General features: G+C 35.8%; 1 protein-coding gene across 1 annotated transcript in view; it reads left to right on the top strand.

The window, feature by feature from the left end:
* The window catches only part of LOC145664050 (uncharacterized), a 96556-nt gene that overhangs the window by 58729 nt on the left and 22164 nt on the right, over positions 1-15663 (top strand). Inside the window, exon 6 of the mRNA XM_081730375.1 lies at positions 11631-11834. Coding sequence (XP_081586501.1) covers positions 11631-11834 — 204 coding nt within the window. The remainder of the gene's footprint in view (positions 1-11630; positions 11835-15663) is intronic.

Here is a 15663-nt window from a genome sequence, read left to right as displayed (position 1 = left end):
AAAGTACACAAATAAAACATGCAAAAATAATGTTAATTGATTGACGTTTTCAATATTGTTTTCAAAAATGTAAAATACTAATGACTTGATTTTTAGTTTGATACTTTTCCCTTAAACCTCAGTACTTAAAATTCGTACGTAACAGGTGTTTTGAACAAAGAGTTACTGCAGTAAATACTCGGTACGTAACTACAATAATATGAAACTATAAAAAATAAAGCATTTTAAAAAATAATTCGACAAATTTTTATTTAAGTGAACATATAAATTAGTATTATTAAGTTGAAGATCATTTAATATTAGTGATAAGATTATTTAAATATTGTATAAGATTAGCTACCAAAATATCTCAATATAATTTAAGAAAAAGTTGAATTTTTACTTAATTTTTTTTAATTGTTACATTGTTAAATTTATTTACATTGTTGTAAATATAATTTTTAAAGACGTATATATCTATATATATAAAAGAGAACGTACAAAATCCTTTGTCCGCTCATCACGCTAATACGGCTGAACCAATTTCTTTCATTTTTGGGGGGTTATTAGGATTTGGACCCTAGATGGTTTTTATCATATCACTTTAATTTTTAATTACCAGTGTCTTGAGATAATTGACCATTCAAGTGTCCATAACGTACAAATCCTTTGTTATTAGTTCATCATAGGTAAAAATAAACGTATTTATATGCAACCCGCATGACCGTGTCACTCGGCGGGTTAACATAAATGACAGGCGATATACAGCGGAAAATAGCTTGAATCTTCTGTTTAAAATTTTTTAATTGATTTGCTTATTTTTACAGACACTTTTACAATATGCCAGCACCGGGATGACCGCAGCGAAGCGGGGCGGGTTAACATAAATGACAGGCGATATAATGTTAAGATTTACTGCAATCTTCTATGGTTTTTATCATATCACTTGAAAGCGAAAAAGTAAAAATTATCTAAGTAACAAAGTTTATTGCGTTCCGGGGTGACCGCAGCGAAGCGGGGTGAACGCTGCTAGTTTTATATAACAACGGAAGCATCTACATGCATAATCAGTACAACAAAAATATTGAAATCGAAATGAAATCCTCTGAAAGATGAAAAAAAATACAATAAAAGAACACTTGCATCCGTAGAAGAACGAAATTAATAGAAAGGTAGAAAGGTAGAAATCAAATGACATATTCGTTCATGCTTCACTCAGACTATATTCCCTTTAACATGCTGACCTTTAATATAAGATATTTGGAAACAAATTGTAAATAGAAAATTACTTTTCAGAAAGGGGGGGGGAGGATAAGGACGTCATATAAACCAACCAACAGGAAATTACATTTAACACCAGCAGCTACAAAACCTTTTCCTGTTATCTCAAATATATTTAAAATCTTTACAATATCAAGCAATTAGATTCTGATTACGTTCTTCTACAAACACAATTCTTCTCAGAGTATAAACACCTCATCCAGTTCCTTGCCAGGTGGTAAAGTACCAAGGACCGACGAGACGTTACCACGTTGGATAGAAATGGATATGCGCTGTATTAGATAGGATGTGGAGCGAACTTCGCCGGAAACATAAGAAATGCGTCTTCCTACCTCCCTAATGAATTCTAGACTTCTTGCACCCCAAGCACCACTTGTTTCAATAGCGATTGGAGTGAAAACAAACTTTTCGAGAAGGTTGTTGTATTTTCTTTGCTTTTCAGCTTCTCTGCGATTAGCAACAGCTCCAGCGTTCATTACTGACAGAGGGAGACTTGAATAAGCGTATGTATCAGCGCATGTGAAGTCCCACAATAAACATTTACCTCTCATCCATGGAATCAGTGTCATCCCATCCGGTCGCTTTCCATCCGAACGACAGCAACCAGAAGGTTCCCGTATTGAAGGAAATCCAGCTGTGTTGAGGGCTCGTAATATTATATCATTTACCGAGGAATGTCGGGCGAATCTACCAGCGCTCTTCATGCATGAAAGGCCATGCAGGCCACGTTGGTTAACCTCATCCCCACAAGCTGGACAGCGATGAGGCTCACAAACTGCTAAGCCTAAACGTAAGGCTGCAGCAATTCGAAAGCTTTCATTTGACAAATGAAGGCCTAAAGGCGGAGAAGGTATCGCCATCAACCATGCACCCGCTTCGGGAGACGAAGCAGCAAGAAGCCTGGCTTTATCTTCTGGAACAAGAACAGATTGTAACAAATGATTATGTAATTGACATGCAATTGGTGTATACCAAGATGACTGATAACACTTTTTGTTAATCTCCGGAAGGCTTGTATCTGCTAAGTTTGCCCACTTATCAAACCTTGAACTGAACCATCTGGGTCCAAACAATAACCCTGTGGAAGGAGAGCTTCGATTAAACGCAGAGATCCGTGGTATGATGCTAAGAATGTAGGAATCGCCACATCCACAGCTCGTCGAATACCAAGACCGCGCAAAACCAACAGGTAAACATGCTTGTATCCAAGAGTTGTCATTTAAGGAGCAGTTCAGAATTGATTCAAGGCCAGTTTTTAGGACAGTATCATATTTTTGCAGCAAAGAACTCTCATGCCAAGATGGAAAGCATCGTAAAAAATAGGTTAGGCGAGGGATTGATAAAGATGCTCGTAAAAGGAAAAAGGCTGAATGGGCTGAAATTGAGGGAAGTCGAGACAAGAACAATTCTAAAGTAGATATTTTATTCAATAGCACGTTAGTGAGTGCTTCCGACGTGAGAGCAGCACCTAGAAGACATGCATTCTGGATTGTTAGAGGGCGTATGCCTGGTGCAGCCTCATTAAATCTTCTAAAGATTTCGTCGAATGCGGTTTCATCTGTTCCAAGACAACCCACCTCGCATTTAGAAAAGTTAAGACGCAAGCCAAGAAGTGATGCCTTCTTATTTATTTCTATTGAAGATGAAAGAACTATCTCGGGGTCACCACCAATTGTTCCATCGTCTAAGTACCAAATTTTTTAATTCGATATTCAGTGATTTAACTAAAGAGTGAATGGTTATAGCGAAAAGTGCTGGGCCCAGGGGATCACCTTGTTGTACACCTCTCTGAGAAGAAATAGTGTTTCCGTTGAAAAACAGATCACTTGGTTGAGCATAACATTGATAAACGTATGGATAAATTGAAGGAAAATTATTCATCACTGCGGCAAGCATAGTATCCCGGCGAAGCTCATTAAATGCGTTACGAAAATCCAATTTTACAATCGCCTTAGTAGCACTGTGAGTAGAAGAGAAATAAACTCGGGCTGCGTGAACAGCTGCCTCGGCACCATTAGGAACACAAACACCAAGCTGATGGGGGGATAAAAAGTTCTTAACTGGCTCACGTATTCTAAAGCATACAATTTTTGCCGATATTCTGCGCCAAACATTCCCAACCGCTATGGGCCGAATACCACCATCCTTTTTTCTTAGCGCTGTAAGTTTGGTGCCGAAGAACAGTGGGCGAACTTCCGTTGGTACTTTTCCAGAAATGATTAAATTAAATAGATCACATAAGGATTTTAGCAGTTTTTCCTTCGATTCCAGTATTTGTCAAGAAAGGTCTTTAAGAATTGAAGGACGAAGCCCATCTAGACCTCCCGCGCTGCCTGACAGAAAGGAGTTAATTGCTTTTTGAACCTCCATAATCGAAACTCCTTGAAAAGTGTGTTGACCATTAGGAAGATCCGGCGCAATGAAATTGCCAGGGTGGGCAGGATGTTTTTCCAACAGGGTCTCCAGTACAGAGGTATCCGGAGTCGCAACCGTATCATCAGAAATTAAAAGACGTGCTGCTCCACGGATGTCACCATCGGCAAGTTTATTCTCTACAACCTTCAAATTAGAAAATTTGTGGTTTAATCGAGGTTTGTTCATCTTAGTTGAAGGCCAGGTTAAGGCGTCATGGCCAATATTACACCAGAGGCGAACTCGCTGCTTCACCCAAGTAGTTAGATTCTTAACTTTATCTGATTGTTTGGGAGCACTTAAAGCAACAAATGGAAACAGGCAAAGGTTGATCCAGTCTTTTGCATCATTTGAAGTTGTTATATGGTTTAACAGCTCTGCGAGTGCGTCAGCCACCGTTGCACGAGCACCTCTTGGAACACGTCTTAATATGTGTGTCGAGCACCTTAGTGATAGTAATATCTTGCCCAGGTTAGAAATCGTCAAATCTTTCGTGTTAATACTGCTGTTAGTGTCGGCAGCATTTGCAGTTTTACTCTGAAGGCAGGCATTAAAAGTGACATCAGAGCAAACATTATCATCACGCACAACCCGATGTTTCTTACCAATATGTATAGATAAACCTCTGGCACTCACATAATGCTTTCCGCAATGAGGACAAGGCAATACATTAGCACTTCTAGAAGCATCAAAGGAACAGCTACCATTGTTAGCACTTGACACTGAATCACTGATTGTAAAAGCTGGTGTCTTTCCAACTTGTGAAGCACATCCGTCACTTGATGATTCCATTAATTTAATTTATTACATAAATTTGTTTCAATTATATAAATTTTAATTAACTTATAATGGCAATGTTTTAAAAATTCAACCGTTAATTTTGTATTCATTGTTGGACGATGCATAAGTTTGCTTCTGTTCTTAAAACCAAATCAGTTTTTGGTAATTTTAGCACTATTTCCGAACCGATTTGAAAACGGATTTCACCGCTTTCTTCTCCCAAGCTTCATGTTCACATTGCATACAGATATCTTTCACTATCACAAGTTTATCTATTGCTCCACACCGTAAAACCCTCAGAGCTCGTCAACGGCTTGTTAATAATAATGATAAAAACAGGAGACCCTAGAAGCTATCAATTTTTACTGCAACGCGTAAGCATAGCAATACAAAAAGGCAATGCTGTCAGTATTTTGAGTTCCTTCCCTTCTTCCCATAAGCTTGAAGAAATCTTTTACCTTAAATAGAACACTTTAAACTGGCATAAGGAGAATTTGAAGACAACCTGAAGAAAGTAGAATCTTTTCATTTTTATTTATAGGCTATAGATTTCATTAACTAATATTTAATAAGATGGAAGCAGAAGATTTGAATATAAATAAGTTTTGAACTTATGTTTAATAATAATTTTTATTTTTGGAAGTGAAATTTCATTGTCATAATTATTGTCAGTCTGTTTTCAACTATTTGTTTAATTCCTATAATTCTTTTGTGACTTTATTTTGTTAATTAATATTCAAACAATGCTGTTTAAATATTAGATAATATCTTGTGTAAGAAAGGAGATAATTTTTAATAGACTCCAATTCTATTTTCTTCGCCGCTGCTGTATAATAGAGATACAGTTTATATCAATTTGGCTTTTAGTGTAGTTTTATTGTAAGTTCTGAAATGATGATTTTGTTAATAAGAGTCACTTAAATTATATTGTGATATTTTGAAAGCTAATTTTATACAACAGGAAAAGTTATACAGGATACAAATGGAAAAGTTATCTTTTCTTTACAGTAAATTAAACTTATTTACTAGCTAAATATACATTTAGTTATTAATAATATGTTTTAAGTTTAAATAAGGCGTACTAGTTATGTTTCTTTAATATTAGATAAATACATTCAGAAATAATTAAAGCTAATCTATATATATAAAAGAGAACGTACAATTCTTTGTCCGCTCATCACGCTAATACGGCTGAACCAATTTCTTTCATTTTTGGGGGGTTATTAGGATTTGGACCCTAGATGGTTTTTATCATATCACTTTAATTTTTAATTACCAGTGTCTTGAGATAATTGACCATTCAGGTGTCCACAAATCCTTTGTTAGTTCATCATAGGTAAAAATAAACGTATTTATATGCAACCCGCATGACCGTGTCACTCGGCGGGTTAACATAAATGACAGGCGATATACAGCGGAAAATAGCTTGAATCTTCTGTTTAAAATTTTTTAATTGATTTGCTTATATTTACAGACACTTTTACAATATGCCAGCACCGGGATGACCGCAGCGAAGCGGGGCGGGTTAACATAAATGACAGGCGATATAATGTTAAGATTTACTGCAATCTTCTATGGTTTTTATCATATCACTTGAAAGCGAAAAAGTAAAAATTATCTAAGTAACAAAGTTTATTGCGTTCCGGGGTGACCGCAGCGAAGCGGGGTGAACGCTGCTAGTTTACAAATAATTTTAAAATCTAAACATAGTTTCAGCATAACTTACTTAGACTAAAATAAGATTAATAAAACTTACAAAAATATTGATTGAAGTAGAATCACATAGTTTCTAATAGTTATACACAACGTATAGAGCCTAAACTAAAAGTATATTTAATCTTAATGAAATAAATACGTTGAAATGCAACGAACATAGGTTTTGTTAATTTTTAGGGTTGCCAACTGGCAGGTTTTTCACCGGCCTGGCCGGAAATATTGCTGTTATTTTGATTAAAGCCGATAACCTGTACAAACTTCTTACCAGCCCCTTTATGTCCGTTTTTTTTTAATTTGTATCTAGTTCGAAGTACCCTTTAGATTTAAAAAGTAACTTTCATTCTGTAAATCCAAAAGTGTCACCTTTCACCATCTAGGCATATCAATGGTTAATATCTGTATTTTACTCAAGAAAATATTGAAGAGATGACAGGGACTGTATGAAGGAAAATTTGAAATTTACTTGTAAGGAATTTTATACATTTATTGAGAATGAAAAATGATTTGTTAAAGCAATTTCCTGTAATTAAAGTATAAGTTTAAAGAATAAATTTCACTTTCCAACTACAAAATCCAAAATTGTTACGTAAAAATTAGTATACTTTTGTTCATCTGTTTCGATAATTTTAAAGAAATGGCAGTTACTGGTAAGTACAATAAAATGATCAATGCCGATTGCAGTTTCTCATTTATAGCACAATGCATCTCTTAAGTTTCTTAGTGAATATCCTAAGGATATGCGGAATACAAGTGCTAATGCCCTTTTGTTCACTTTAGCACATTTTCTTCCCACGATGGGTCCCAACAGAGACACTTCACACCAGTGTTTCTTCCAGACATTTTTTTTGGGGGGGGCACTTTCCTCCGGAGCTCTGAGAATGCTCCCGGAGGAGACCAAAATAATACGTCTATAATATAATAATAAATAGAATAATACCATATGAAAATAATATGTGCAACTCCGAATACCAAGTGTGCCGCTCCGTTTTTTTTAACACTGCTTCACAATTGGACCTATATAGTGAATTTTGAAGGGGTACTTTTTTTTATTTTCTAGAGTTGGCAATCCTATTAATTGTTAGTTAAGCATTTAAATAAAAAAAAAAACAGAGTTGCTTTTTTAAAAGAAATGGAAATAACGAATGATATAAGATGTTCGTGGAGAAAGTCTTGTGGTTAGTAAGTTGAGGAGTAAAGCCAGACGCATTCAAGAAGAATGTTTGGTTCAAGTCCCTTTGATTTAAAATTAGAAACTGTAGCTCAAACTTGAACCAAAAGAGTTTACTGCATAATATTCCATATTTTTACATTACGGAGACCAAGATCTACACACATGTCAGGTGAAATTTCTTAAAAGAGCGTGCAATTTATACGGTTTCGTTCATTGATTTAAAAAAAAAAAAAAAAAACAATTACAGAATGGAAATAAGTAGTAATACTATTAAGTTTTCTTATTTATACAAGGGCTCTCCAGTTTTTACATAGTACGGGGGAATAGCGATGATAGTTTCATTTTTATTCTCCTGTGACATTATTTAAATGCTAGAACCTTAATCGTTCTTCCATCTACCAAGACTTTTGGAAACATGTTTTACATGGGACTCAAAATTTGTCTGTGATAAATTATTATACGTCTAGAAATCATATGCTGCCCTCTACCGATTAAAATAAAAAGTGACTTTCACCGATCTCGCGTACTTTTTATATACAGAGTGTTTCAAAACAACACCGACAACGTTTGGGAGGTGATTCCTGATACTAAAACAAGACAAAAAAGTACAGACCAACCTGGCTGCACAAATGCTTCCTTTCGGAGTTATAGGCTGCCGAAAACATGAAAAAATGAATTTGAAAGAGTCATAGCTTCAAAACTATGAGACCCATCGTAGTCGGTTCAAGACTTTACTTAGGAACTAGTATGTGCCCTATGCAAAAATCCATGTTTCAGAATCCTGCGGTACTTCCGCAACGATTTTTGTAAAGGTAGTAGGTGACTACCAGGGATGTACGTAGAAATGGGTCCTGGGGGTCCGGACCCCCCGAAATTTCGACTTTTGTTTAAATTTATACTAATTTGAGGGGCAAGTTTAGGAAATTTAATATAAAATAACCTCATATTGAGTTTAGAGCCCCCCCGAAATAAATTCCTGCGTGACTACTTCAAATTATATGCCCGTGACAAAACTCCCTCTATAAAAACTGTTGCGGAAGTACCGCAGGATTCTGAAACATACATTTTTGGATGGGGCACATATTAATTCTTAAGTAAAGTCTTGACCCGATTACGGTAGGCCCCATAGTTTTTGAGCTATGAGCCTTCAAAGTTCATTTTTTTAATGTTTTCGGCAGTCTATAACTTCGAAAGAAAGCATTTGTGCACCTAGATTGGTCTATACTTTCTGTCTTCTCTTGGTGTAAGGAATCACCTCCGAAATGTTGTCGGTGTTGTTTTGAAACACCTTTTACATATATTTCCTTAATCATTCCACGGAAATATCTCGAAAACGGTTCAACATAAATGAACCAAACAGAATCTCAAAAAGGAAATGCCATAGAGCACATCGAATGGTGCTGTCTGCGTGTCCCCCACGGCCGCCCTTACGGGGGCCCAGGATCCAAATTTCAAATTTTAAGTGGAAACATGGGGCTAGTGACACCCCATTCGATACATCTTTTCATATCGGACACAGTATTCAAAATTATGGATGCGCACGAGACGAGTCGAGACAGGATTTTCGTGACAAAATTAGAGTCGAGACATCACTTTTACAGCACATTTTTGAGACGAGACAGCCACAAATCTTGTCTCGTGCGCATCCCTATTCAAAATGACCGCCAAGACATGGTTCCTGTATCAGATAAAACGTCCAGTACCATTAATATGAAAAATGAACCGAACAAAAACTCAAAACAGGAAAGGAAAAGGAGCATATCGAATGGTATTGTCACACTACCCCCCGGGGGGCCCAGAGACAAATTCAAAAGTTTAAATGGAAACATGGAAGGAGTGATAACTCGTTAACATTGCAAAAACTGCAATGTTCGACAATTTTGTTTTGCATTTCAGTTGATTGATTTTTGCATGAAATCATTGCATGCAATAAAAATGGAAGGTACCATTTAACACGAATTTTACCGACTTTTTCTCATTACAGAGACATCTATCTCTTATAAAACATATTCAGATAATTTTGTTGCGTAGATTCAATTTCCAAAAACTAATTTTCTCATTTGCGATTTCACCATTCCTTCCCACTTCAGAGGAGGAAGGTTACAGTGATAATTTTCTAGGAATTAGATTTCCTCCTTTGTATTAAGTCACTTTTATTTTAACTATCTTTTTCTCTGCTGTGTCGTTCTCGAGCTGTGGAATAATAAATACCCTCTGTCATTTCCTATATAAGTTTTGTGCTGTTCATTTATCTCCAATCGTTTTCATATTAGTGGTACTGGACGTTTTATCTGATACAGGGACCATGTCTTTGCGACCAATTTTAAAAGGTGATCTATATGAAAAATGTTTTGCCACAACGCTGTTTAGTGCTTAAAGAAATATCACTCAACCCATGTTTCCATTTAAAATTTCAAAGTTGGACCTGGGGTCACCACAACATCATTATTCGACGTACCCCATACCACTTTCCTGTTTCACTTTTTATTCTGTTCATTTATCTCCAACCATTTTCTCACAAATGGTACTGGACGTTTTATTTGATTTGATATAGGCATCATGTCTTGGCCGCCATTTTGAATACGGTGACCGATATGAAAAAAAAAAACTTTTACCGCAGATTTTTTCCGTCTTTAAAGATCTATCGAACGGGCTATCACTCGCCCCAAGTTTTCATTTAAAATTTTAAAGTTGGACCCTGGGCAAACCTGAAGAGCGGCCCTGGGGACATGGCGACAACACATTCGATATGTCCTATGGCATTTCCTTTTTGAGTTTTTGATTGGTTCATTTATGTTCAACCGTTTCGATATTAGTGATACTGGACGTTTTATCTGATACAGGCACTATGTCTTGGCGATCATTTTGAATACCGTGACCGATATGAAAAATCTTTTGGCACTATTTTGTAGTTTTTAAAGATCTATCGAAAGAGGTAGCACTCGCCCCATGTTTCTATTTAAAATTTTAAAGTTGGGCCCTGGGCCCTCATGAAGGGTGACTCTTGGGATCACCACGATAACACTATTCGATGTGCCCCATGGCATTATATTTTCGTGGAAAGATTAAATTCGGCCATATATATATAGGATGTTTCAAAACAACACCGACAACGTTTGGAAGGAGATTCCTGACACTAAAATAAGACAAAAAGTATAGACCAATCTGGGTGTACAAATGCTTCATTTCGGAGTTATAGACTGCCGAAAACATGAAAAAATGAACTTTAAAGATCCATAGTTTCAAAACTACGGGACCTACTGTAGTCAGGTCAAGACTTCACTTAGGAAATAGTAGATATGTACGCTATCCGAAAATACATGTTTCATAGTCCTAAGGTACTCACACATCAATTCTTATAGAGAGTTTTGCTACAGGCATATAATATGAAGTACTCAGCAACTACCTCTATAAAAAAAATTTGCGGAAGTGCTACAGGATTCTGAAACTTAGATATTTGGATATGGCCCATACTAGTTCCTAAGTGAAGTCTTGAACCAATACGGTAGGTCCCATAGTTTTGGGACTATGGACCTTTAAAGTTCATTTTTTTATGTTTTCGGCAGTCTATAACTCCGAAATGAAGCATTTGTACACCCAGGTGGGCCTATACTTTTTGTCTTATTTTAGTGTCAGGGATCACCTTCCAAACGTTGTCGGTGTTGTTTTGAAACACCCTGTATATATAACTGCCGAGCTCCTGAATAGAATCTGCCTATGGCAGCTCTGTATTGTTCAATAGTATTGTACATACATTTTCGACAACCCATTGTGGAGCACCGACTCGACACGTTCTTCTTCTTGTCTACAAACACTCCTCTAAGAAAGCTAAATTATTTCCTTCAGATGAACACGTTTTCATATATGCTTCACTTCGAACTTAACATGCAGTTTCTCTCCTATCCTCACTTCTCGAAGGACAAAATGATTACGTCCTTCCACGTTTTATGAATGCTTCTACGTTTTGTTCTGAGACAGTTTGCTCTTGAGACACTAGATGTATAACAGAATAATGGTATTTCGCAATTTATTCCTGAATTAGGTGTTATTCTGACAAATTACAAGTTCATGATTCAAACGATAAAGAAGAAAGCTACCCTTTCAATGTTTCTAGACGTATTTGCAATATTTATTTTGCTTTCAGGAACTTGTTATTGCGGTTAAAATGAAAAGTTCAAATACCTAGCTATTAATTATTATTGGTCTCGTATATTTTTGTACAACTAGCAGACTCATACGCTTAATACAAATTTTAAAATTAAATTAATACTAATGTCTTCGTACTTCAAAGCTCTTTTGCAGACCACAGAAAAGGTGTGTCCCTTACAGGATCCAGATAATGGTCATAAGGTGAATTCAGAGATATTTGATAGTAGTTGTAAAACGGACTCAGACTGTATATTTGGATATCTTTGCTGCTGTTGCGGACCAAATGGTGCTAGAATATGTCGTGAAGGCGTCACGAAAGCTAAACATGAAGAGCAACTACAAAGCAGTAAGTATTTCACACCATCTACTAAAAATAACAATCGCAGTGGCGTAACCAGAAACTCATCAAGGGGTAGGTTCTCACACATGGTGAGGGGCACAAAGTCTCATATATATATATATATATATATATATATATATATATATATATATATATATATATATATATATATATATATATATATATATATATATATATATATATATATATATATATATATGTGTGTGTGTGTGTGTGTGTGTGTGTGTGTGTGTTTGTGGCTCAAACTCCTTGGCGCCAGGTGTTCGTGGACTGTATTATTTTGAACACAAAGTTTGTTGTACAATATACTATTTATTATATTGTAAACACACAACTAAATACAATAATTGCTATGCATAAGCAACTACACACTATGCAGTCACACACGCCACGTTGACACTTATAAAGCACTATAAATTCTCCAGTATTGCCAAATACAAAACAAAAGAATAATGAAATGCGGCCGAACATACCGCCCACCTTGAAATATCATTTCAACTCTACATATTATTCTACACATTACTCTACACTACACATTCTACATATTATTCTTCATTAAATGGAAGAGGAGAAATTTTTACAATTGGTCGTTTGAAGACACCTTTGCTAGTTTTAATAGTAACAGTTCTAACAATATTATCTACACCAGGATGAACAGCAACTACTCTTGCTAAATTCCAATGTTGAGGAGATGTCTTATCTTCCTTCACTAATACTAAATCATTGACCTTGATATTAGCACGTTTACACCACCACTTTGGCCTTTGTTGCAGCCGAGACAAATATTCTGTTTGCCAACGGTTCCAAAAATGTTGGACCAATCTTTGAGTTAATTGCCAGCGTGACAAATGATTGATTTTTAATTCACACAAATTTGGTTCAGGTATTGCTACTAACGCATCGTGAATTAAAAAATGACCAGGAGTTAATACCTGATAGTCATTAGGATCAGAAGATAGAGCAGTTAATGGTCTAGAATTTAAACAGGCTTCAATCTGACACAAAACTGTATACATTTCTTCAAATGTGAGTACAGTGTTACCAACTACACGTCTCAAGTGGTACTTGACAGACTTTACACCAGCTTCCCATATGCCTCCAAAGTGAGGTGAGGATGGTGGATTAAAATGCCAATTTATAGATTGCATACTGAGGTAATTACATACAGACTCTTTTGAATCACCATTTGTTACAAGTTTCAGTAAAGATTTTAATTCTCTGTTTGCACCTATGAAATTTGAACCACAATCACTGTAAATATCAGTAGGTTTTCCCCTTCTAGCTATAAAACGTTTCAAAGCTGCAATAAATGACTCTGTTGAAGCATCACTTACCAATTCTAAATGGATTGCTTTGACACTGAAACAAATGAAGAGTGCTACATAACCTTTGAACAATTTTGAATTTCGACTTTTCATATTTTTTAACATTAGTGGACCAGCATAATCTAAACCGCAATGCAAAAATGGACGCGTTGGTGTTACTCTACCAACAGGAAGTTGACCCATTAATTGAGAGGCTGTTACACCTGACTGTTTGTGACATGTTACACAACCTTTTACAATTTTCCTTACAAAGTCACGACCACCAATAATCCAAAACTTTTGTTGCAAAACAGATAAAAGTAACTGTGAACCTGCATGAAGATGCTTTATATGTTCAGATTTCACAAGAAGTTCTGTAATTCTAGCATGTTTTGGAAGTAAGATAGGATATTTGAAATCATATGTTACATTAGCATTTTGCAAGCGACCTCCAACTCTCATGACATCATTTTCATCAAGAAATGGATTTAAACACAATAGTTTGCTATTATAAGGCAAAGGTTTTTTCATACGTAAGTATTTTATCTCAAGTGGATATTCTGATTCTTGAGCTTGTTTTATCCAATGCATTAATGCATTTGACAACTCCTTTGTAGTTAATGGTCCACTACATTTTAACTCCTGTTTACCTTTACTATTCCTAATAAATCTTTTACACCAAGCAGTAACACGAACTAACCTAGACAATGATGAAAATTTATCTACTATTGTACAGTCAACCTTAATGTGCATGTTAACAGTTGAAGACTTTTGCTCACATTGAACAGAATCTAGATTTTTGCAATTAATATTTACAATAGGTAACTCTGATTCCATCAACCACTTTGGCCCATTCCACCATAGTGAATAAGACTCTAATTGTGACGGATTCAAACCACGAGAACTACAATCAGCTGGGTTGTCTTTGCTCGATGTGTGCGCCCATTTATTAAAAATTGATTGTTGGATCTCAGATACTCGGTTACCCACAAATGTTTTCCATTTACTCGGACATGAAGAAAGCCATGCTAACACAATAGTAGAATCTGTGTAACAGACAACCTGTTCAAACTTGATTAGCATTGCCTTAATGACCGTATTGACTAATCTACATAACAATACTGCAGCACACAATTCTAACCTAGGTATTGATATTTGCTTTATAGGGGCAACTTTGGTCTTTGCAGCAATTAGGTATACTTGCACATTTCCAGATGTATCTATACAACGTACATATGCTACTGCAGCATACGCCTTTTCACTAGCATCTGAGAACCCAATTAGATCATATTTCACAATATTTTCAGAAGAAATACACCTTTTGATCTTAATCTGTCTCAACAATGGCAATTCTTGACAATATACTTCCCACGAGCGAGCAATATCATTTGGAAGTACGTCATCCCATTCAATTTTTAATTTCCATAATGATTGTAGCAACAATTTTGCAACAATGGATACTGGAGATAACCAACCAAGCGGACCATACAATTTTGCAATATCAGCTAGTAACATTCGTTTTGTCATTACTGACTTAGAAGTGGGAACAACAATAGAAAATGAAAATGAATCACTTGATGGATTCCACTGTATACCTAAAGCTTTTACATTCTCATCTTCATTAAAACAAATTAACGACTGAGTTTCTCTTAAGTGAGAAGGTATACTATTTAGCACATTCATGTCGTTAGTAGACCATTTTCTTAATTCGAAACCACCTTTTTGTAATAATGCTGTTAATTCTGAGTACAATACCATTGCCTCACTACTATCAGTTGCACCTGAAACTAAATTATCAACAAAGAAATCGTTCATGACTAATTCTGCAGCTCTGGGATAACAATGACCTTCATCTACAGCTAACTGTTGTAAACACTTTACAGCCAGATGTGGAGCCGAACTGGTTCCATAAGTAACAGTTAACAATCTAAAATCATTAATAGGTTGGTCAACTGTTTCTCTCCACACTATTCTCTGGTAATCAGAATCAGTTTGATCTACCTTAACTTGTCTGTACATTTTTGCTATATCAGCATACAATGCAATTGGATGAGTTCTGAACCTTAATATTAATGGGATAATATCATCTTGTAATTTTGGACCTACCATTAAGTTGTCATTGAGAGATACTCCACTGCTAGTTTTAGCACTACCATCAAATACAACCCGCAATTTAGTGGTAGAACTACTTTCATTTAATGTTAAGACACAATGATGCGGCAGATAATAAGATTCAGATACAAGCTTATCAAGTTCTACATCAGGAATTTTTTCCATGTGACCTAAGTCTAAGTACTCCTTCATGAAGTCACAATATTGTTTACATAAATCAGGATCTTTCTGTAACTTACGTTCCATCTGGCATAATCGCTTTACTGCTGTGTCCCGTGATACACCTAGAGGCTCAACATTTTCTTTAAAAGGCAATTTTACAATATATTTGCCATCAACATCACGTTTGTAAGTTTCAGCAAAATACTGCTCACATGTTTGCTCTTCAACGGATAAAT

Source organism: Thermobia domestica, chromosome 11 (genome assembly GCF_964235325.1).
Source record: "Thermobia domestica chromosome 11, izTheDome1.hap1.1, whole genome shotgun sequence".
Lineage (NCBI taxonomy): Eukaryota > Metazoa > Arthropoda > Insecta > Zygentoma > Lepismatidae > Thermobia > Thermobia domestica.
The sequence above is the reverse complement of the archived record's forward strand: the minus strand, read 5'-3'. Positions and strand labels throughout refer to the sequence as shown.